This window comes from Salvia miltiorrhiza, chromosome 7 (assembly GCF_028751815.1).
Source record: "Salvia miltiorrhiza cultivar Shanhuang (shh) chromosome 7, IMPLAD_Smil_shh, whole genome shotgun sequence".
NCBI classification, from domain to species: domain Eukaryota; kingdom Viridiplantae; phylum Streptophyta; class Magnoliopsida; order Lamiales; family Lamiaceae; genus Salvia; species Salvia miltiorrhiza.
In genome coordinates this window covers 27,512,001-27,533,028 of record NC_080393.1, presented here as the reverse complement: position 1 = coordinate 27,533,028, position 21,028 = coordinate 27,512,001, and the positions used below count along the sequence as shown (strand labels likewise).

Here is a 21,028-nt window from a genome sequence, read left to right as displayed (position 1 = left end):
CATTCAAAGCGGCTGTACTTCGATTGCGTGGCTTCCTATTAACTTTGGAGGTTCAGTCCGAGAAAAAATGTTAACTGATACTTGACTTTAGTATCAGTCCACTGAATCCACGTAGCTTGCATTAATGAATCAGTCGTAACTGATCCTTTAGTTGAGAAACGCGATCAGTCAAACATCAGTGCTTGACTCAACCTTTATTCGCACTATCAGTCGAGCTCTTCAGTTTTCAGTTCTCCGGTCTTCAGTCTTCGGTCTTCAGAACACTAGCTACACTAGAAAAAGAACCCCAACACTTGAGTTCAAAAGGTTCTATTCTATTACAAAGGAAACTTTAATAATTTTGGTATCATCAAAACTAGGGCAAGGATATTTCACTAAGTTCCCAACATATATAGATATATGTTCTAAAATAAAACGACCACACTTATTGTGAACGAATGAATAAAAATAGTGAAAAAACCACATTTGTTGAGGATGGAGGTTGTAATTGTTAAGTTAATTCTTATTTATGGTAATGAGATTAAATATAAGAGCATCCGCATTGGTGCCTACTGGATAGCCTATTTGATAACTTACTTCATAAGAGGGGACCACATTGAGTAAGGAGGCCGCATTGGGGTTACTTGATAGCTTACTTGATTTTTTTAGTTTTAATTTTCATGTTTTTCATTTAAATTTAATTGCTCAAATTTAAATCACACAATTTAATTAGAATTGAAATTGCATTAATTTAAAAATCCTAAAAATTACAAAAAAAAAACATAAAGACATAATTTAAAACTACAAATTAAAATCCTAGTCTAGATAAGTCCACGATGCTTCAACACTTCTTGGACCATGAAGTTATGCAATGTCCTTTGTGCATCTGTCATGTGCGTAGTATCCGTGCTGAGAAGCTTCATATCGAGCTCCTCCATCTTCAGCTCGTTCTTCTTGGCGTACTGGGCTGTGATTGCTTTCAGGTTCTGGTCGAATCTGTCCAACCTCTCCACGCATTCGGGTGGAGGCTCCGAGCTCTGCAACGCCTTCCCCTTCGCCGCTCTCGCCGCTGCCTTATTTTTCATTAACCGGGAAGACGAGATCTCCTCGCCGAACGTCGAGGTGGTGAATTCGCCCGTCTCCGTAGTCTTCGTCCTCTTGGAGAAATGGACGTCGCCCTCAAGATACATCGACTTGAACTTATGGTTGTTCCGGAGAATTTTCCACGCGTTCCAATAGTTGAACGCGCTCTTAGTTGGGCCCCTACTTTTGAAGAGGATTTGGGCTTTATCCCGGAGCATGTCGTCCGAATGGCCGGAAGGCCACCGGGTGCTCGTCTCTGTCCAAATTGCCTCTCATAGTCGCACATCCGAGCTCACTCGGGCCCAGTGCCCTTGAATTTGGCGGGGTTTGAGGTTGGCGCCGATGAGGGGGTTGACAAGGGCGAGAATTCGTCCCCAATACGCCTCCCCCTTTTGATCGGTCCCACAGATGGAGTCATTGGTCTCCTCCGTCCAAATTTGGACGATGAGGACCTTCTCCTTGAGGGTGTAGGTATGACGCATAGTCCTTCCTTCCTCCTCCGGCGCCGGCTTGTCATGCTTGATCTTGTAGGCGATTTCCTTCTTCCGGCTGCCTTTCTTCGATTTGGCGACACTTTGGGCCGCCGGTGGCTCCTCGCCGGTTGGAGGGTCATCCCCCAAGTTACACCCCGTAAAATCGGGATGATAGTCACCGTAGAGATCGGGGCACCAATTTGGATCATATATATTTGGGTTGTGTGGATCCATGGAGATTGTAGAGAGAAGAAGAAGATTGAAGATGGTGGAGAGGAAATGGAAGTGGATGAAATGAAGATGGTGGAAATTGAAGAAATGAAAATGGAAGAAAGAGGAATTTAAAGAAGAGAAAAAAAAAAAAAAAAAAAAAAGCCAAACGGTCGAATGGACCAAATTTCAAAATTTTTTCTTTCTAAAATGCCAAAATTCTGCCGATTTTCAAATTTGATTTTTTTTTAAATTCCAACGCGTGTAAACACGCGCCTATATCAAACGAGATCGAGTGCTACTCGATCAATCGAGTAAGCCTCGAGTAAGGCGACGCTGCATCGCCCTACTCGATCTCACCCTTATTGGAGTAGGGTGGATCGAGTAGGGCGTTACCAATGCTCTAATAAATTTATAATAAATATTAATATTATTACTAATTTTAATTGGAGTGAATATAATTAACTTTCTTTCCTATATGGCATTGCCACATCAATGATGAGCATGTTAATGTATGTCTACAGTGAATAAATATTAATATTATTACTAATTTCGTTGAAAGTCAAACTTGTATAAAATTTGCAACAAAAATATAAATTAATGTAATTTTTAGCTTAATTGAAAAAAATTGTAATTTTCACATGAACTTTCAATTAAGCTAAAAATTACATTAATTTATATTTTTGTTGCAAATTTTATACAAGTTTGACTTTCAGCGAAATTAGAGCTTAACTGACAATCGAAATTAAGACAAATATATTAATTTTTGCCTTCTTAGACCTCCGAGCTTCTAAATACTCCTCATCATCTGAAGTTAGACCAACATCAAGTGAACTTCTGACTGCCAACTAAGCTCTAATTTTGCTGAAAGTTAAACTCAAGTGAAAATTGCAACAAAAATATAAATTTATGTGTTTTCTTTTTACTTAATTAAAAATTCATGTGAAAAATTACAACTTTTTCTAAAATTTGTGTACTTTTTAGCCATAACCCCTTATTCAATGAAAAATGAATATCAATTTTTTATCTTATTTTGTTATCAATGTATTTTATTATGTTATCAAAATTTTCATTTTATCAATATCAAATAATTTACTTTACCACTATCTCTCTCTATCTTTGTACTCATTTACGTTATTTCTCTATTCTTTTTCACTAACCCACCCTCTCTATCTCTCTCTCTATTTATTTTATCGCTCTCTTACTTTATCTACATTTTATCAATTTGCGTGTCCCATTTTTTTGAGGACGTTATTATTCGAACGAAATGAGTAATATACAAATTATTTTTATAATAATGTATCATTTGATTTTATTAAAAATACTACATCCGTTCCACTATAAGTGGCCTGTTTTCACAAATAAAAAAATTTAACTCTTAAAAAAGTGTAGGCCCTACCACTTTTAACTAATTTACACATTCTTCTTAATTATCGTGCCAAACAGTTTTGAGCCACTTATAGTGGGACAAAGGGAGTATCATTTACGAATTATCATCGGCATATATTTAAAATATCATTTTTGTTATTAAAAGTGTCATTTGTAATGTATCATTTACTTTTATAAAAAATATCGTGTACGAAATATCCTTTTTATTTAATAAAAAAATCATTTGTTATTAGTAAAAGTATCATTTAAGTTGGCCGAAAAAAACTGAACGAAAAAAGAAAAAGAACTAGACGGATCGAGTCAAGTCTCGGCACAAGTCTTGACAAGGTTAACCCGTTTGCATGGTGCGGACGGATATACGAGAAACAACCTTAATATTTATTCGGAATAAAAGCAATAAACGTTGGGTTCGAGTCATCACGGAGAAAATGAGGAATACTGATCTTCTTTTTGAAAAAAAAATCTTTATAGATTTTGTTATTTTTTAAAACAATAAATCTTCGTCGGTTAACAATTTATGACGGTTATTACTAAAAGGAAGTAGATTACTAATGAGAGCATTGGTAACGCCTACACGATAGCAGCTTACTCGTGTAAGTCTGCTATCGTGTAAGCGATGCGGGCCGAACTTACACGAGGGCTACACGTTCTATCGTGTAGCCCTTTAAACGGTTGAAAATAGGCGCGTGTTTTACACGCGCCTTTAAAAAAAATCGATTTTTGAATTTGAAAATTGCATTGACTGCCTCGGTCTCCGTGCCAAATTTGACCGTTTGAATTTTTTTTTTTAAAATTTTTTCTTCTCTTTATATTCTATCTTCCTCCTTCTTCTTCCTCACTTTCACTCCACAATTCTCCCCATTCACTCCACAATTATCCCCTTTTATTAAATTTTATGTAATTTTTAGGATTTCAAAATTAATGCAATTTAAATTTGAAGTAAATTGTGTAATTTAAATTTATGAAATTAAACTTAAATGAAAAATGGAAAAATCAAAACTAATGCTATCATTTAAGCTATCATGTAACCCCAATGCAGCATCTTTACACCATGTGGTCCTCCCTCATAAAATAGGCTATTATGTAAGCTATCATGTAACCCCAATGCGGATGCTCTGATGGTTAAAAAAATGCCCTTTTAAAAGTGAGGTGGGCTCCGAAAATATTAGCACAAATTAGGGGGCCAACCTGAAAATATCCCTTTCATGATTTGCGCATTTAATAACATGGACGAAATAAAGAAAATTTATTAATGTACGACATATGTGTGTTTGAGTGTGTGTGAGAGAAAGAGATGGAGCGCACGACGTAGTAATTAGTATGTATGAATATATCTATATAAATATAGTTCCCTGATTGTCAAAGCTGGGGCTTTTTTTCCGCTCTTCATTGGATCTGCTCCGAGCATTTTCAAAGTGAAAAACCGAAGCTTCGAGATTTATAGATCTTGAATCAGGACTCGTATCAACTGATGCAATTGGTATGAGATTTAATGATTCATGCATCATACGTGAAACTTTAGAAAGCTATGATTTTTTTCCACTTTCTTTTTGTTGTTATTTGCTGAGTGAATGGATGAATGATTCTATTTCCGCCTTCTGTTTTCCGGCTTTGCCAAAATTATTTTCTGATGAGAGTTGAATCATTAATTAGAAATGCGATACTTATGGGGGACCTTTAAAATCTAGCTACATTTGTACTCGGATAGTAACTTATCTTTGGTTTTGTTGGTGCATTAAATGCATTTTTTTTAATTTTTGCTGTCTGTTGAAGCAAATGTCTATTTGTTTTGAAGGATTATCAATTGGAGCCTCGTGTGGGTGGAGTGTTCTTGACGTTTGATCATTTTGCATTTATTTTCCAAATCTTGATGATGATCTAATCTTTTAGGTCGTCGTGTATACGTTTCCTGAAAATGGTTATTAATTTAAATTGTCGGTTCAACTTGAAGCAAAAAAGATTTATTCTTTTTTGTCTGGACATGTAGATCTGCGCCCATTTCCTTAAAAAATCGAAACAGATCTTGATAATGTGGGTGGATCTTAGTTATGTAGCTTATATGGTCACTAGCAATTAGTTGTTTAGACGATCCGAGTCTTGGCGAGTCCCAGAAGATCTTATTTTTCAATCTTTATATGCCTTCACAGTTTTGTAGTTTGGAGCTATAACTATATTCAAATTTTAGCGTCTATTTTTATCATGTATTTATGCTGTTTGAACTCTCGTGCTTTATAATACGGGAGTATTTAGTCAAACAGAAGTGAGGTTAACTGTTATTTGAAGCCAGCATTCCACTTGCAGTACTTTACTTGAGTTATAACTTATTGATGTTTCAGGACTGTTATGGCGAACAAGTTTAATCCGGGAGATGGTAGGACCAGGAGTCATGTGTCGATTTTTATAGTAGCAGGTCTTTGCTGTTTCTTCTACCTATTAGGAGCATGGCAGAGAAGCGGGTTTGGAAAGGGGGACAGTATTGCATTAGAGATGACTAAGAGCGGAGAAAACTGTAATGTCCTTCCCAACCTCAATTTCGAAACCCATCATGGTGGTGAAGCTGGGATAATTGACGATTCTGATTCAAAAGCAACGGTGTACAAACCATGCCATCCACGCTACACTGATTACACACCCTGCCAGGACCAAGGGCGTGCTATGACCTTCCCGAGGGATAATATGATCTACCGAGAGAGGCACTGCCCTCCTCAAGCAGAGAAGTTGCGTTGCCTCATTCCAGCTCCGGAAGGATATGTAACCCCGTTTCCATGGCCAAAAAGCCGTGATTATGTGCCTTACGCCAATGCTCCATATAAGAGCTTGACAGTGGAGAAGGCTATACAGAACTGGATCCAATATGAGGGCAATATGTTTAGGTTCCCTGGTGGAGGAACACAATTTCCTCAAGGAGCCGATAAGTACATTGACCAGCTTGCTTCAGTTATACCAATTGAAAATGGAACTGTTAGAACTGCATTGGACACTGGTTGCGGGGTATGTCAAATTCATAGAATTATTTTTTCAGATAACTTGTGTACCATGCAATGTCTTTCTATTCTGAAAATTAAGATTATGAATGGACTGCCAGCTGGTTGACTGAATTGACTTTCCATCTGATCCTGCTTTCCAGGTAGCCAGTTGGGGTGCGTATCTATGGAAAAGAAATGTCGTAGCAATGTCTTTTGCACCTAGAGATTCACATGAAGCCCAGGTTCAGTTTGCTCTGGAAAGGGGTGTACCTGCTGTAATTGGTGTTCTTGGATCAATTAAAATGCCATATCCATCTAGAGCTTTTGACATGGCTCATTGTTCTCGCTGTCTTATACCTTGGGGGATAAATGGTGATATAATTTGACCACCACCTTCTTGCAAGTGTCACCATCATCTTTGAGCTGTCAAGCGGTTGAAGTTATATTGTAATTTTGTACTTCCTCTTTGCAGATGGACTATATATGAAGGAAGTTGATCGTGTGCTTAGACCTGGTGGCTATTGGGTGCTTTCAGGCCCTCCTATCAACTGGAAGACTAACTACAAGGCATGGCAACGACCCATGGAAGACCTTCAGGAAGAGCAAAGAAAGATAGAAGAGGTTGCTAAACTTCTCTGCTGGGAGAAGAAGTCCGAGAAAGGTGAAATTGCTGTATGGCAGAAGACAATGGATTCTGATGCTTGTCGTGCTAAACAGGAGAGTGCCGGAGCAACATTCTGTCAATCTGAAGATTCTGATAATGTCTGGTATGTCGGATATTTCATTGATAGAGTGCATGGTGCAGATCTAGTATTTTGATTATTTTTCCTTTTTTCCAAAGTGGTTGAGTATCCTCACTATGGGTAATTGCTAATGCTTCTTTCTTCTATCAGGTACAAGAAAATGGAGCAGTGCATTACTCCAAATAAGAATGCTAACAGTGAAGAACTTAAACCATTCCCTGAGAGGCTTCATGCAGTTCCTCCACGAATTTCTAGTGGTTCAGTTTCTGGAGTTTCTGCAGAGGCATTCCTGGAGGATGATAAGCAATGGAAAAAACATGTCAATGCCTATAGAAAGACTATCCCAATTCTCGACTCTGGAAGGTACCGCAACATCATGGATATGAATGCTGGATTTGGTGGTTTTGCTGCTGCACTTCAATCTCCAAAATTGTGGGTCATGAATGTTGTACCCACTATTGCCAAGAAAAATACCCTCGGTGTTGTTTATGAACGAGGATTAGTTGGTATCTATCATGACTGGTATGTATTCTTTGTCCATTGTTTTCATCATCCCATAAGCAAATCTGCCGGCACACTATCATCTACCTTAAACTACATGAATTTTCTTTGGTGCAACAACTATCTTTTTCTGATATTTACAGCCTATTATTTTCATTTGTTTAACTTTAAGTCGGGTAAACGCTTTTCTTTGCTTATAATTATTTACTGTAGCTTTAATATCTCTTGCTTAATGGAAATTTCCTTTCCAGGTGTGAAGCGTTCTCTACTTATCCTAGAACGTATGATCTCATTCATGCTAATGGTGTTTTTAGCTTGTACAAGGACAAGTAAGTATCCATAATCCCTTGATTCTGATATTTCTGCAGTGAAACAACATTCTATTTCCGTGATAATCATTGTGAACTCTGGACTTCCAGATGGCATTAGCTACCTGGCATATCAGTTTACATATATAAATTTAGAAACTCTTCTCTAAGTCAAAGGAATTGCAGAAATACAGGAGATTAGTGATTTAGTGATGCTTCTGAATGTCTGTTCACTAATATAAAATGATATCCTGACGTGCCTGATCTTTGGATATAGACAGTTAAATCATGACAATTATGTTTCTACTTATTTGAAAATTCTTCTGATTATCCTGTCATGTATTGTTTTAAGGAAATTGTATACTCTCCTATACTCGTTTATAGAAGAATGTCGTCACTTTTTGGTTCTGTGTCTTCCGCTCCTAAACTATGCATGTATCTGGATTTGAAAAATAATTCTTAAATTTTGTGGTTTTTCCCCCTCCAACAAATGAATACAGGTGTGACTTTGAAGACATATTATTAGAGATGGATCGGATTTTACGACCAGAAGGTGCAGTTATATTCAGAGATGAAGTCGATGTACTTGTGAAGGTGAAGAGAATGATCGGAGGCATGAGATGGAACTCCAAGATGATTGATCATGAGGATGGTCCACTTGTTCCCGAGAAAGTACTGGTTGCGGTTAAGCAATACTGGGTTGGCAACTCGACCTCTTCCCAGTGAAAACAAGTAACCACAGCTGTTGACTGCAAAACAGCATGAGCTTACTGCAATTCTTTTATCTCTAATACAATCTCCCAGGATCACTATCCCTTTTCAGCACAAGAGTTTTGCAGATCGATGATTCTGCCATGAAAAAGAGGCGCCATTGGGCTCGATCCCACAATATTAACCAGGGATAGGTCGGTAAGTTATAGATTGTACTTCTACTTGTAACACTAGTGCATTTTTTGATCCCTTTGGAAAATAGCCCAAACGTTACCATTCCCAACCGTTTATGGGATTTCGTTTTTCTTCTAGCAATACATTTTTCAAGTAAAGTTGCTAATGTCAGAACTATTTATTTGCCACTACTATATATCCATGTTAAATTAGAAGTCTCAGATGTGTGAAGTTTTAGAGTTTCTTTTAGCTGTGTTGCAATATAGGAGAAATTGCCAGATAAGGATTTAGAAGGTACAAGATTTGTCAGAAACACATACTGTTGTTTTTCTATGATTTTCATGTGATGTGTAGTAAATTGACAAGTTTGTCTGATAACAAAAACATTTAAGATTGATTTCATTTATAGGTCTGTGCCGACAGTTAGTAGATTTTGGAATCAATGCCGACAGCATGACAAATTCATTTAGACAGCACCATTGTTTTTAGGGCAAGAGTTTATAACACAGATAAAACAAGTGGGGCGTATGCAGTGCTGCTCAAGAAACTAAAATCTGGAAAGTTTTTTATGATTAGATTAAAAGAAAATGTGGAGACAAGAAATATAATTGTGAAATTAGGATTCTTGTTGGTATGTAAATTCTGCTGATAAATTTCCCGACATTTGGTATAAGCTTATCAATTATTACACAGATAGGTTAAAACCTGCTTTAGTAGATGCTTTTGTTGTCAATTCTAGTGGTATGAGAGTGCCAAGAAAAGAACAATTTGTTTTCTTGAAACAGGCCATTATCCTTTGTGGGCTCATGCATCATTGTAACATGCTGCTACTGCTAACCTTATTTATCTATGTATCCCCTGTTCTTATGTAATGATCATTTCTCTGGTCAGTGCATTGTTTTTTTATTGCCATTTTAGGCTGCCTGTACAATGAGTTTGGTGGAGTTCTTGAAAAGAGGTATGATGGTGTGTTTTTAGGCAGGAAATGGTGTTTGAAAATGGTGGCTGGAGAGTAGTGATGAATGATGGATAATACTAGGCAGAGAAGAATTGACAAAAAATATGTGAAGGGAAAAGATGTGAATGTGATCATAGCGCCTACTGTAGAAGAAAGTGAGATGCTGTAGCTGCTTTATTTTCTTGTCCAAAAATGACTAAACTCTTTACTCCAATCACATGCACCAAGTGGAACTATATCATAATGGGATTCTATGGTGCTCACACTCCTTGCTACTCTCTCTCTCTCTAGGTTATGCCCAAATCTATCAACATCACACCCAACATATACAGTTTAAATGGGCAGAGAAATCCAAAACAGTATCTTCAGTTAAATAACAGCAACACAGTCAATCTAGTCAGTAGTCAGTCTCCTTATTTTACTCATTACCAAAAATTTTCTATATATATGCAGTTAGCATGGTTGCCAGCTTTCACAAATTCAGCCTTTTCTATTAACCTTTTTTCACTTGAAGAACGTCTTTTAAGACCCTTCTCTCCCCCTTTTTACTTGTATGAACGCTAAGCTCGAGCTCGATCCGATGACAAGAATGTCGATGCCCGTAACGACGCTGACTCCGCCTTCCAAACAACCATCCCAAATCATGAAAAACAGTACTAGTAGGGAAGGCCTCACCACCACACATGATCGCATCTTCCTCGGCAAGAACGCATCGGGAGACAAAGAGATCGACGTCTTTGATGCTCGCAAATACTTCAACGAGGGGCTGAACCACACTCCTAAAATCTGCACCAAGATCGTGCCGAATCACCATCATGATGATCATCAGCAGCAGCCGCAGCTCAAGAAAGATGTTCAAACAGCAGTGAAGGAGCCCCCGAGTGCAGCGCTCAGCATCCGCTCTCAGTCGAGCTGGAACAGCCGGAGCGCCCTGATCCGCACTGCCTCGGGAAGGCAGCAGCAGCTGAGCAAGAAGAGCTTCCTTGGCAGCATTGGCTGCAACTGCTCCTGCTTGAGCTCCAGCATCATCGGTGGCAGATCAAAACCAGATAACAAAACCAGTGATCATCATTTCATCAAGAGAGAGAAACAGGAGAGAGAGAGGGAGATCACATTCACAGCAGCAAATCCACATAAAAGGGAACAAGTGCTTCAACATGGACACCAACCTAACCATGCTCACTTGGGATGCAATCACTCCCTTATCAGTAGCTGAGGAGCTCAAAATCCCTTCAATCTCGAGTGAGATGCACGAAGACAGCAACAGCGATGCAAGCTCCGATTTGTTTGAAATCGAGAGCTTGTACATGGACAACCCTTTTGATCCCACAACATGCTATGCTCCGAGTGAGGCCAGCATAGAGTGGAGTGTTGTCACTGCCAGCGCTGCAGATTTCTCCCTCCTTTCGGATTCAGACGATGTATCCTCCACCATTCAAAGGAAATCAGGCTTCAACTCGAAGACTGCTTCAATGCCAAAGATCCGGCCGAGTATTCTCTCAGGCTGCAAGAGTCAGAAAGCTGTTAGTGTTGCCGGAGATGCACAGACAAGACGGCCCCTTACACCGATGACACGGTTCCATGATGAGAACAAGCTGAGCTTTGATGCAAAGAGCAGGCAGAGCTCACTCGATCACCGTGTTATGCCTCAACCAAGATCTGCAATGTATACTTAGTCAAGTTTTTTCCTCTTCATTTTTTACCAAGTTAGCTATTTTTGAGCAACAACATATGTTCATTAGTAAATAAGTGGTATCTATCTTGTCATGTACAATCTACAACTAAGACATCACATGCCTATACATTGTGTAAAATTTTGTATTAATGGCAGGGCCCTTCCTTCAAGGAGACAGCCAGTATAGCATTCAATCTTGAAAGATCAAACTGTGTTAGCTTTTCAGTCATCACATCACACAAGATGGATAAATGGATCACCTAAATGTTGTGATTCTTGATTTCTTCTCCTTTTTCTCAGCCCTTTTAACAAAAAAAATTGAGTAGTGTTTTCTTAGATTTCACTCACCAATTGAAGGGTAAAAACCATGCAGTTGAAGAGTTATTTCATGATTGCGATTGGTCGAATATCATAGGATGAAGATATATAGTAATAATAATAATACCCACAGCAAACAACAATAAATGAAGAATTAATACATTGAGATTCCAAAGTCTAAACTGCCAACCACCCTCATATAATGTGACCAATTAGAGATGTCAAGGAATGAAAGATGTTGAAGTGGTTTTCATGATATAGAGAGGTGTGCTATACTGCTATTTACTACTCCCTTTGTCTTTGTCCCATAAAAACATACTATATAGTTTTCCTTTTTAATCCGTCCCATAAAAATATGCATAGTCCATTTATAATAATAATTCTCTCAGTAAACATCACAATCAATATGAGATCCTTTCTCCACTCACACTACACTTTACAGAATTTCTTAAAACCCGTATCGTCTCATATTATACATGTTTTTATGTGACCGAGGGAGTATAATACTGTCATTTTTTTCATTAGCAAAATGCCTCGAGTATATGTATTTGTGTGGTTTTGTTGATCGAGAAAACTGGGGAGTCTGGTCCACGGCTGGGGACCTATGTTTTAATGCAGTTGGGGACTCAATGGATAATGGGATCCATCAACAAATTTTGACAATTAAATAACTTGCTACCAAGGCAAAAAGAACAAAAAATTAATTGAGATAACACCATATACCAAACTCAAATAAGATTATCTATTTGATTTGTTAAGTTACGATTTACAAGATCATACCCGATTTCTCACAAAACTCAGAAACTAAATAAAATAAAAGCGTCTTCTCTTCTGCATTACAAACATCTGAATTTTGCAGTCCACCGCTCATTATTCTTACATCCAATTTCCTTGCTAAAAAAAAAAAACTCTTCCTTCAAGAAAACACAAAAAAGGGCTGCGTAGAACTGAAAAATCAAATCAAATCAATTCGCTAGGGTCTGTTTTATTGAGTTGAACAAGAACAAAACCTAACAAACAGATTAACACTACAAGAAAACACGCGTTTAACGACCGAAATTAACGACCGAAATTTTCGGTCGTTAATTTTGCGGCCTTAACGACCGATTTACGACCGTTTGACGACCGATTTTATTTTTTATTTGTTTTTATTTTTTAACGACCGAAAATTCGGTCGTTAATTATTTTTTTAATATTTTAATATTTAATTTTTCTTAACGACCGAATTTTCGGTCGTAAAAATTATTTTTTTATATTTTAATTATTTTTTTAATTTTAACGACCGAAAATTCGGTCGTTAATATATATATTTTTATTTTTTTTATTAAAAATTTATTTTTTTTGAAAAAAAAATAATTTTTAAAAAAAAAATTAATTTTTTTTAACGATACTATTATTTTTTAATTTTTTTTTATATTTTTTAATTTTTTAAATATTTTTTAAATAAAAAAAATATTTTTTTAAATTTTTTTTAAAGACCGAATTTTTCGATCGTTAAAATTATTTTTATTTATTTTTTATTTTTTATTTTTTATTTATTTTTTATTTATTTTATTTATTAACGACCGAATAATCGGTCGTTAATTTTATTTTTTCAATTTTAAAAATTCTAAATTTCGTTTTTATTTTTATTTATTTTTATTTTTTGATTATATATAAATATATATATATATATATATATTTAATTATTTTTATTAATTTTCTATTTAATTATTATTTTCAAATTAGAGAGAATATTTTGAAAATGATTGTTATTTTCATAATATTATTCTATAAAAATAGATAATATTGATTATTAATAAAAATGTGATATTATTTGCAAATAATAATAAATTATTAGATTTATTATAATAAATTATTAGACTTATTATAATAAATTATTAGACTTATTAGATTTTCTAAATTATTAGATTCATTATTTTCAAAATATTAATAATTTTATTATTTTAAAATAATAAAATTATTTTTCAAATATTAATTTTATTAATATTGATTATTTGATTTAATATTGATTTTGTTGTATATTTGATTGTTATTTTTCATACTCATATTTTCTTTTCTTTTTTTAATTACGATAATATTAATTTTTTATTATTTTAAATTCGATCGTATATTTATCGTCAATGTTTCGCCGACACTACAAATCTTAGTTATTATCTCGACATATTATAAGGTTATGAATGATTAATGATATTTTATATTGAATTAGAGTTTAAATGAATTAATATGTACTATATATATCAATAATACGAGTGTTCTCTATTGGTGACTACTCGAAAGGAACTTCAAGGTTAAGCGTGCTTGACTTAGAGCACAAGTAAGATAGGTGACCTACTGGGAAGTTCGTCAAATGGTATGCAATTAAGGTCAAAATACATTAGAAATACACTAAAAATACTTGTGGGATACAAAGATATATATATAAAAAAAATTTTATTTTTTTCGAAAAAAAAATATTTTTTTTTATTAATTTTTTAACGACCGAATTTTCGGTCGTTAAAAATAAAATTTCGGTCGTTATTTAAAAAAAATAAAAAATAATAATTTTTTTATTTATATTTTTTATTTTTTATTTTCTTTTTAACGACCGAAATTTCGGTCGTTAAAAATAAAAAATCGGTCGTTAAATTTAAAGACCGAAAAAACGGTCGTTAAAACTCGAGCGACGATGCAAACAACGACCGAAAAAAACGGTCGTTAAATCGGTCGTTAAAAATATTAACGACCGATTTTTGGGTTTTAACGACCGAAATTTCGGTCGTTAGAGCCGCATTTTCTTGTAGTGTAATTAGATGTTTTAGGATTGTTGAAATTGTTTTCTTGATATATTGATGAGTTGTCATCGTAAAAGAGACCCTAGAAAAAATCGTAGAAGATAAATGATCGATCATGACAATCCATCCGAGGCATGAAATGAGTTACTATCTCCGTTGAGGCTGAGTGATAAAGCATGATTGATAAAATAATTTACCTTAACTAAGTGTTTAGTTTGCATAAATCGACCGCATCTAATCATCCAATGAGTGATTATTTATTACCCTAAAGTTGCATTACAAGAAATTCGCAAATAGACGACATAATATAGACAACAAGTTTCAAAAACTGTTGTCTATAAGCTAATAGACAACGAGTTTTTAGCGCATACATTGTCTATGACCGCGAATTTAGACAACAAGCACCGAAAATCATTGTCTATTAACTTATAGACAACGGTTTTTTTGGGCTTGTCGTCTATGTGGGCGGTAATAGAATAATTACCCGATTTGGGGTCACATAAAATATACTATTTTCTTTTTTCGTTCATGACCTCACTTTCTTTTTTAGCTTATAACCACTCATTTTTTACATGGCTTCACACTCAATATATAAAAAAAGTTGTTGAGTGTATTGGGATTGATGAAATGGTGAAAGGCAAGGATAAATGGAGTATTATAAATGGTTATAGTCCAAAATTAGGTAGGAAGTTTTTTTGTTAGCGTGCTAAAAAAGAAAAGTGGGAAGTTCTTTCATAGACGGAGGGAGTAATATGCAACTCTTAGAGATATAAAAATGCACATATTTTTGTTAAATGATTATCATTTTTTAATTTTTTTATCTAAATGTTTTATGTTAAGTATTTGATTAAAAACACAGAGAAGTGAAATGATGAGTATAACTTTTTAATATTGAATCAAAATACATTTCACAAACTTTTTAAAAAAAAATCTTATACTCCCTCCATCTCAGCAACGAAAGTAAGTCGTATTTATTTTCGGGTCGTCCCAACGAAAATGTCTCATTTCTATTTTGAGAAATAACAAGAGAAATTAAGAACTTAATTAATTAGCAAAACTAATTGTACCCTTATTTTTTTAATTTAAATAAATCTGCCTTCTCTCCTCTCAATTTCTTGTGAAGACACCAAACACCAAAAATAGAATTTTTTTCTCTCTTTGAAATTCCGTCATTGAAGTTTTCAGTGGCGTCAACCGCTGCTTCTGAATCCGACAAGGTCGACGCCTGGTCGGTCTATGTTAGGTCCCGAAAGGTCTAGAATAGGTGTATGGGGGAATACACCTATAGGCTATTTTTCAAAATACTCGGAACAACCTTTTGAAGTTAACTGAAACAGTATCAACTGATACTGGCACTTAACAAAAACTCAATTAAACAAAGGTTGAAGACTGATACTGAAATTACTTCAGTAAAGATATCAGTTAGGCTCAAGGCTTTAACTGATATTCGCGTAGAGCTTCAGTCTTGATTTAAAACAGAGGATTGTTATGAATTTTACTGATTATCCGAAAATTTATCAGTTAGACTAATAACACTGGCAGTGGAAAACTTATCTTTTGAAAAGCCTTTGATTATCATGCACGTTGTCAGATTATAGTTTCACTTTGCAGTTAATCAGTTTCAGTTAAAAAGACATTTGTGCACAGATAGGAAAGTAAAACTGAAAGCAATAAACGACAAAGGATTTTTACGTGATTCGGAACAAGTTCCTACGTCCACGGTCAGTTGATCACACTGACAAACACTCTGGGCTAGTGCTTACGGGTGCACAACAAACCTTACAACTGAAAATCAGATTTTCAGTACCAACACATTGGGTTGGATTTCTCACTCACTCTTAGCACGCTAAGACACAACAATGCCTTTTCAGCGGATGGCTAAGATCTCTTGGAGTCAGAACTCTGGTATGAACCCCGCTCTACTCAAACACCATTTTCGCTCAATTGAAAGGAGGTTCGAAGTACCAACTAGATCACAGAGAACAGGCTCTCTGTAAACGGAACTTAGGCTTTGGATATACAATGTATTTGCCTAAGGATCTAAGAGAATGTATGAAATCAATAGTCTGATTTTGGGCTTTGGGTATTCTCTTCTTCGATTCAAATCTTTGAAGGCTTTGAATGGCTGAGTTGAAATTTTAGCAGTGTTTCAGCTTGTGCTTTTGAATCGGTGAAGATTGAAGTGATCCTCGAGCTCTATTTATAGAAGAGGTCTTAAATAGATCCGTTGGCAAAGATGGTCTTCAAGAATTCATCCGTTGTGAGAGTAATTCGAATTTGGCTGAGGCTTCAATCTTCGAGGCTTCCTTGTTTGGTGAGAAACGACGTCTCAGGTACAGGAGGTAAGGCGTCTCTGAAAAGTAATCACAAAAAAGGAATGCTCTGCAGAGAAAAGCCTATCCTCAATATCTCTATATTTAATGCGGCTGCACATGAAAGTGTGTGGCTTCCTTTTAACTCTGAAGTTTCAGTCCGAGGAAGAATGTCAACTGATACTTGACTTTAGTATCAATCCGCTAAGTCCACGTAGCCAGCATTTGATGAATCAGTCATAACTGATTCTTCAGTTGAGAAACTCGTTCAGTCAAAACATCAGTATTTGACTTGGCCTTTCCTTACAACTTCAGTTGAGTTCTTCAGTCTTCAGTCTTCAATCATCCGGTCTTCAGTCTTCAGAACACTAGATAAACTAGAAAGTGAACTCCAACAGTTGAGTTTGGAAAGTTTTAGTCTATTACAAAGAAAACCTAATAATTTTGGTATCATCAAAACTAGAGCTAGGATATTTCATTAAGTTTCCAACAGTCTATACCACATCCTCCTTTTTCCTGACTCTCTTCATTTCTCTCACCCTCAAAATCTAAGAATGAACTAGAAATAGAGATATATTGGGTAGTTGTGTTTGTGTGACTTGAGTCGGGAAGAGGAGTTGGCAGACGGTGGCGGTGGTGGTAGCGTGAAGCTGTTGTTGTCCATTAAAAAAAAAAAAATGGTCGGTGGCGACTTGTTGCTGTTTGTATGATTGCCGCGAACCAAAGTTAGCAAATTTGGGGTTTAGGTCTTAAAAAGGGAAGAGAGATGAGGGATGCACGAAGGCGGCAGCCACTGGTTGTCGTCGTCGAGGTTCAAAGAAGGAAAACCGATGACGAAAACCTTGATGTGTGTGGGGGTTTTTTCGATGGTGTTTGGGTGTGTCTGTAAGAGAGACGAGAGAGAGGAAGACCAGAGGGAGTAGAGAGACGAGGGGTGAGAGAGGAGAGTGGGCGAATAACTCCCTCTGACGATGAATGGCCACTGCGGCGCCTTCAGTCGATGGGCAACAGGAGCAACCTTTGTTTTTTTTTTAAAGATAGGTGACAATAATAGTGAAAAGAAAATTAATTAATTTAATTAATCAATTGAAAATAAAAATAAAAACTTAGATTAATTAATTTAAATTTTGAATTTAAAAATAATTCAAAAATCACTAATTATTTTGATATCCGCTTAATCATAAATCTAAACATATTTAACAACTAAACACTACCCCCTTAATATCTCATGACTAAAAGAAACGTCATTTTCAAGAGAACGGAGGGAATACTAATTTTCAAAAACAAAGTAATGAAGTTGAAATTAAATAAAAAGAAAAATTTTATATAAGGTAGATACATTATTTTCGGGTAAGTCTAATAAGGTTCGGGCCAATTCTATCAAGTGTCTAATTATTCAATTACAAACTATTCAAATTGTAATTTTATCGAATTTAAAATTTTCAATTTTATTTCATTTAGATTGTCGATTTAATCAAATCAAACTCATGAATTTTGAGCTAAATTAACATTTGTACATAGAGGTAGTACATCTATACTATATTAAAAAGGGAGTTTTCAATTTGAAATTGATTTCAAATTGATTTAGATGGCAATTTTGTAAATTATGAAGAAATTATAGTTATAATTTATGTAAAATTCAAATAACTACATTAATACAATTTATTATTAATATCATTCATGAATTATTAATTATGTAAACAAATAACCGTTCATTAGTGGCCACAAACCGTTAAGTTTTTTTATAGGTGACTATAAGTTATATGTAACTAAGCCTTCATTTTACATATTTCCATGTATTTTATAATAAGCCAAAAATTATAAAATTAAAGATTGGTAAATTTTTAATAGATTTAATAAGTTGATTGGTATATATATATTTTCTATCAAAATTTAAAAATTTTATAATTTTAGATTTTTTACACGATTACACATTTATACTATTCATATAATTTTAAGTTCCTTACACACACTCTTCATATAATTTGATATAAATATAATTTAAAATTTTAAAAACATAAAATATTTTTCGTGCATCGCACGAATGGCAAATCTAGTTTTAGTGTTAAACGACAACTATAACTAACTCTCTATCTGTCGTTAACTTTAAGAAAAGGAAAATACTTACCTAATTTCAAATTTGCTAATTGGGGAAACATTCGAACATTCAAAACAAAGCATTTAATGAAAACAAGTGAACCATTTTGAGGAAATTAATACTATTAACAAAACTCCCCCTCTTGAACCATTTTAATCTGTTTAATTAATTGTAAATTACAAATTCGATGAGCGACAAGATTGGCAGATTTGTTTTGCATATTTTTTAAAATTTATTTTGCTACCCGAACTAATCCCACCAAACTTGCAGATGTTTATATGCTTGTTTAATGTATCAGTCTTTCTTGAGCCAATTTCCTTTCAAGAAAAAGTTGTATCCAATTTTTTTTTCTCGTTGCCATTTACAGCATGAAATCTCCTAGTTGAGAGCAGCAAAAATGAAACAAAAATAAAAAATTAAATGGCTGTGCAACCAAAACATCATCTATGATTGAAGAATGCATAGAGATGGATCACAAGGCCTCTGCTGCAGTTTCAGGAGTCCTCTTCAGAAAATCAAGTCTGCTCTGTCTGCTTTTCATAAGCTTTGCAGCAGCTATAGTATAATCAAAAAAATCACATTTGTCACTAAAAATGAAAACTAATTCTTCAAGTGTTGACAGCAAAAAAATGAAGAGACTGAGAGTTTTTCTTCTTCGCTACCTTGAGCCTTGCCAAGTTTGTTAGACTTCAAAACAGCCGATTTCCACTCATCATGATCGCGTTTATCCATTTGCTTGCGCTTCTTGTAGGCTGGAGACTGCAAGAACATTAATTCAAGTTCAGCACCATCCAAAAACTCATGCTAAATCACAACTCATTATACCAATGAAGGATGATTATTACCTCTTCACTATCACCGGAAGAGTAGCCACCATCCTCCTAGCCTTCTCTTTTCGGGTAATGCATCAATAAGCTCTGCAAATACAACTTCTAGAGTGAGCAAACTGATACAGAACAATCTTAATTGTGCAAGAACAATGATGATATTTTTACCTCGGTTGCCTTTGATTTTCCTGGCATCCTTCTTCTCCTTTGCTATCCCAAACACATCAAAGCATAGGTCTAACATCGAAGTAGATACACTAGAAAATTCAGATTCTGATGTGCCGGCAAGCTCAATCAGCTTGAATTTGTCTGCCTTTAGCTGCATTTCCCACAAAACAGTCACTAAAAACACCACTCTCAATAAGAGCAAAATGCAACCAAGAAAAAATTGTGTATACCTTGTGTCTCTTGGCACAAAGGTAGAATGCTACTGCAGTAAAAACCGGCCGATTAAAATCAGTACCACCCCTTCGAGAAGGAGGCAACGAAGCAAGAAACCGATCCTTATACCTAAAATTACACCGAATCACAAGACAGCAAAATCAACAATTTGTCATTTTGAGCAATTGCTAAATCTTGAGGAACAATAAACTAGCAAATGCTTACAATGAGAGGCCCTTGTGCACAAAAGGGATGAGCCGTACGCAGCCAAATTGAATGGCTAGTTCTCTTACATCAAGTTTATTCCTACACAAAACAAGATTATCAAAAGGTAAGAAATTGTGGATACTTTAAAAGGGTTGAAATTGTGAAAAAATACTTACTTGACACCAATCCCATTCTGCATTGCGTTAAAGGATCGGTTGTAAGCCTTCTCGGACACACCACTCAGCTTTATCGCCGCATGTCGGTCAAACAAAACTTCCATTCTGATGCAAATTTAAATAGATCCCATCAAATATGTAGAATTAAATATAATCAGTGAAGAAAATTGTATGACTAATAAGCAAATACCTAGAAGCGGCAATCTCGAGGCAAATTACGGCCTTGCAAATCTCACCCTGAAAATCAAATTAACAACTCAATTGAAATCACGGAAATGACAGCATAACATTGGGTTCAGATGGGCTAAGAAAACATACGACGCCGATTATGGAGGAATCGAACTGGATGTCGGCGAGGCGGCGGAGTTCGGCGGCCTTACGGACGACGTATTTGGATTGAGAGAGGCCTAATTTCGCAGCTATCTCTGACATATCCATTTTCTGAACAGATGAAACTTGTTGATGGTTTTTGTTGGAGAAAGATCCAATCTCAGTTGAAATATGGTGGGCTTTGCTGTGAATTTTTATTTTGTTATCAAGGATTAATGGCATTGGCGCGCGCGGTGGAAAAATGAAAATTGAAAATGCAGATTCTTTATTTGGCGCCAGCAGTGGTGGAGTGCGCGGGTTTTTATTGGTGAGAGATTTTCATTAATTAACGCTGTTTTGACGCCGTTACCATGTATTTTTTTTTTTTTTTGAGAGGCGCCGTTGCCCACTCTCAAATATAGATTGAATGGTTTTCCATCACGTAACTCAATTTTT

At 35.4% G+C, this 21,028-nt stretch overlaps 3 protein-coding genes across 4 annotated transcripts; 2 read left to right on the top strand and 1 right to left on the bottom strand.

Moving 5' to 3' along the window:
- Positions 1 to 4,380: 4,380 nt before the first annotated feature.
- On the top strand, positions 4,381 to 8,758 carry LOC130995778 (probable methyltransferase PMT2). Of its 2 annotated transcripts, XM_057921190.1 has the most exons (7): positions 4,381 to 4,614; positions 5,471 to 6,125; positions 6,262 to 6,472; positions 6,573 to 6,867; positions 6,994 to 7,365; positions 7,596 to 7,673; positions 8,153 to 8,758. In XM_057921190.1, exons 2-7 carry the CDS (start codon positions 5,478 to 5,480, stop codon positions 8,376 to 8,378), a joined length of 1,830 nt encoding a protein of 609 aa, XP_057777173.1. In that variant the 5' UTR covers positions 4,381 to 4,614; positions 5,471 to 5,477; the 3' UTR covers positions 8,379 to 8,758. The 2 variants fall into 2 exon arrangements, with proteins under 2 accessions (XP_057777173.1, XP_057777172.1); XM_057921189.1 differs by having other exon boundaries at positions 4,407 to 4,614; positions 6,994 to 8,758.
- Positions 8,759 to 8,782: 24 nt separating this feature from the next.
- On the top strand, positions 8,783 to 11,351 carry LOC130995779 (protein PHYTOCHROME KINASE SUBSTRATE 1). Its single transcript, XM_057921191.1, is given in 2 exon segments — positions 8,783 to 10,645; positions 10,647 to 11,351. Coding segments are annotated over 2 exon segments (1,086 nt in total). The 5' UTR covers positions 8,783 to 10,084; the 3' UTR covers positions 11,172 to 11,351.
- Positions 11,352 to 18,985: 7,634 nt separating this feature from the next.
- Positions 18,986 to 20,854, bottom strand: LOC130995777 (origin of replication complex subunit 6-like). The gene is given in 10 exon segments (XM_057921188.1): positions 18,986 to 19,227; positions 19,335 to 19,431; positions 19,518 to 19,553; positions 19,555 to 19,589; positions 19,668 to 19,818; positions 19,898 to 20,009; positions 20,106 to 20,186; positions 20,264 to 20,368; positions 20,454 to 20,500; positions 20,582 to 20,854. Coding segments are annotated over 10 exon segments (981 nt in total). The 5' UTR covers positions 20,816 to 20,854; the 3' UTR covers positions 18,986 to 19,144.
- Positions 20,855 to 21,028: the final 174 nt, after the last annotated feature.

What these genes read in the sequence shown, in the direction of transcription:
- LOC130995778 (XM_057921189.1), top strand. Translation starts at nt 5,478, where the DNA reads ATGGCGAACAAGTTTAATCCGGGAGATGGTAGGACCAGGAGTCATGTG. An exon ending in CATTGGACACTGGTTGCGGG is followed by an intron (nt 6,126 to 6,261) that starts GTATGTCAAATT and finishes CCTGCTTTCCAG; the next exon opens with GTAGCCAGTTGGGGTGCGTA. An exon ending in TATACCTTGGGGGATAAATG is followed by an intron (nt 6,473 to 6,572) that starts GTGATATAATTT and finishes TCCTCTTTGCAG; the next exon opens with ATGGACTATATATGAAGGAA.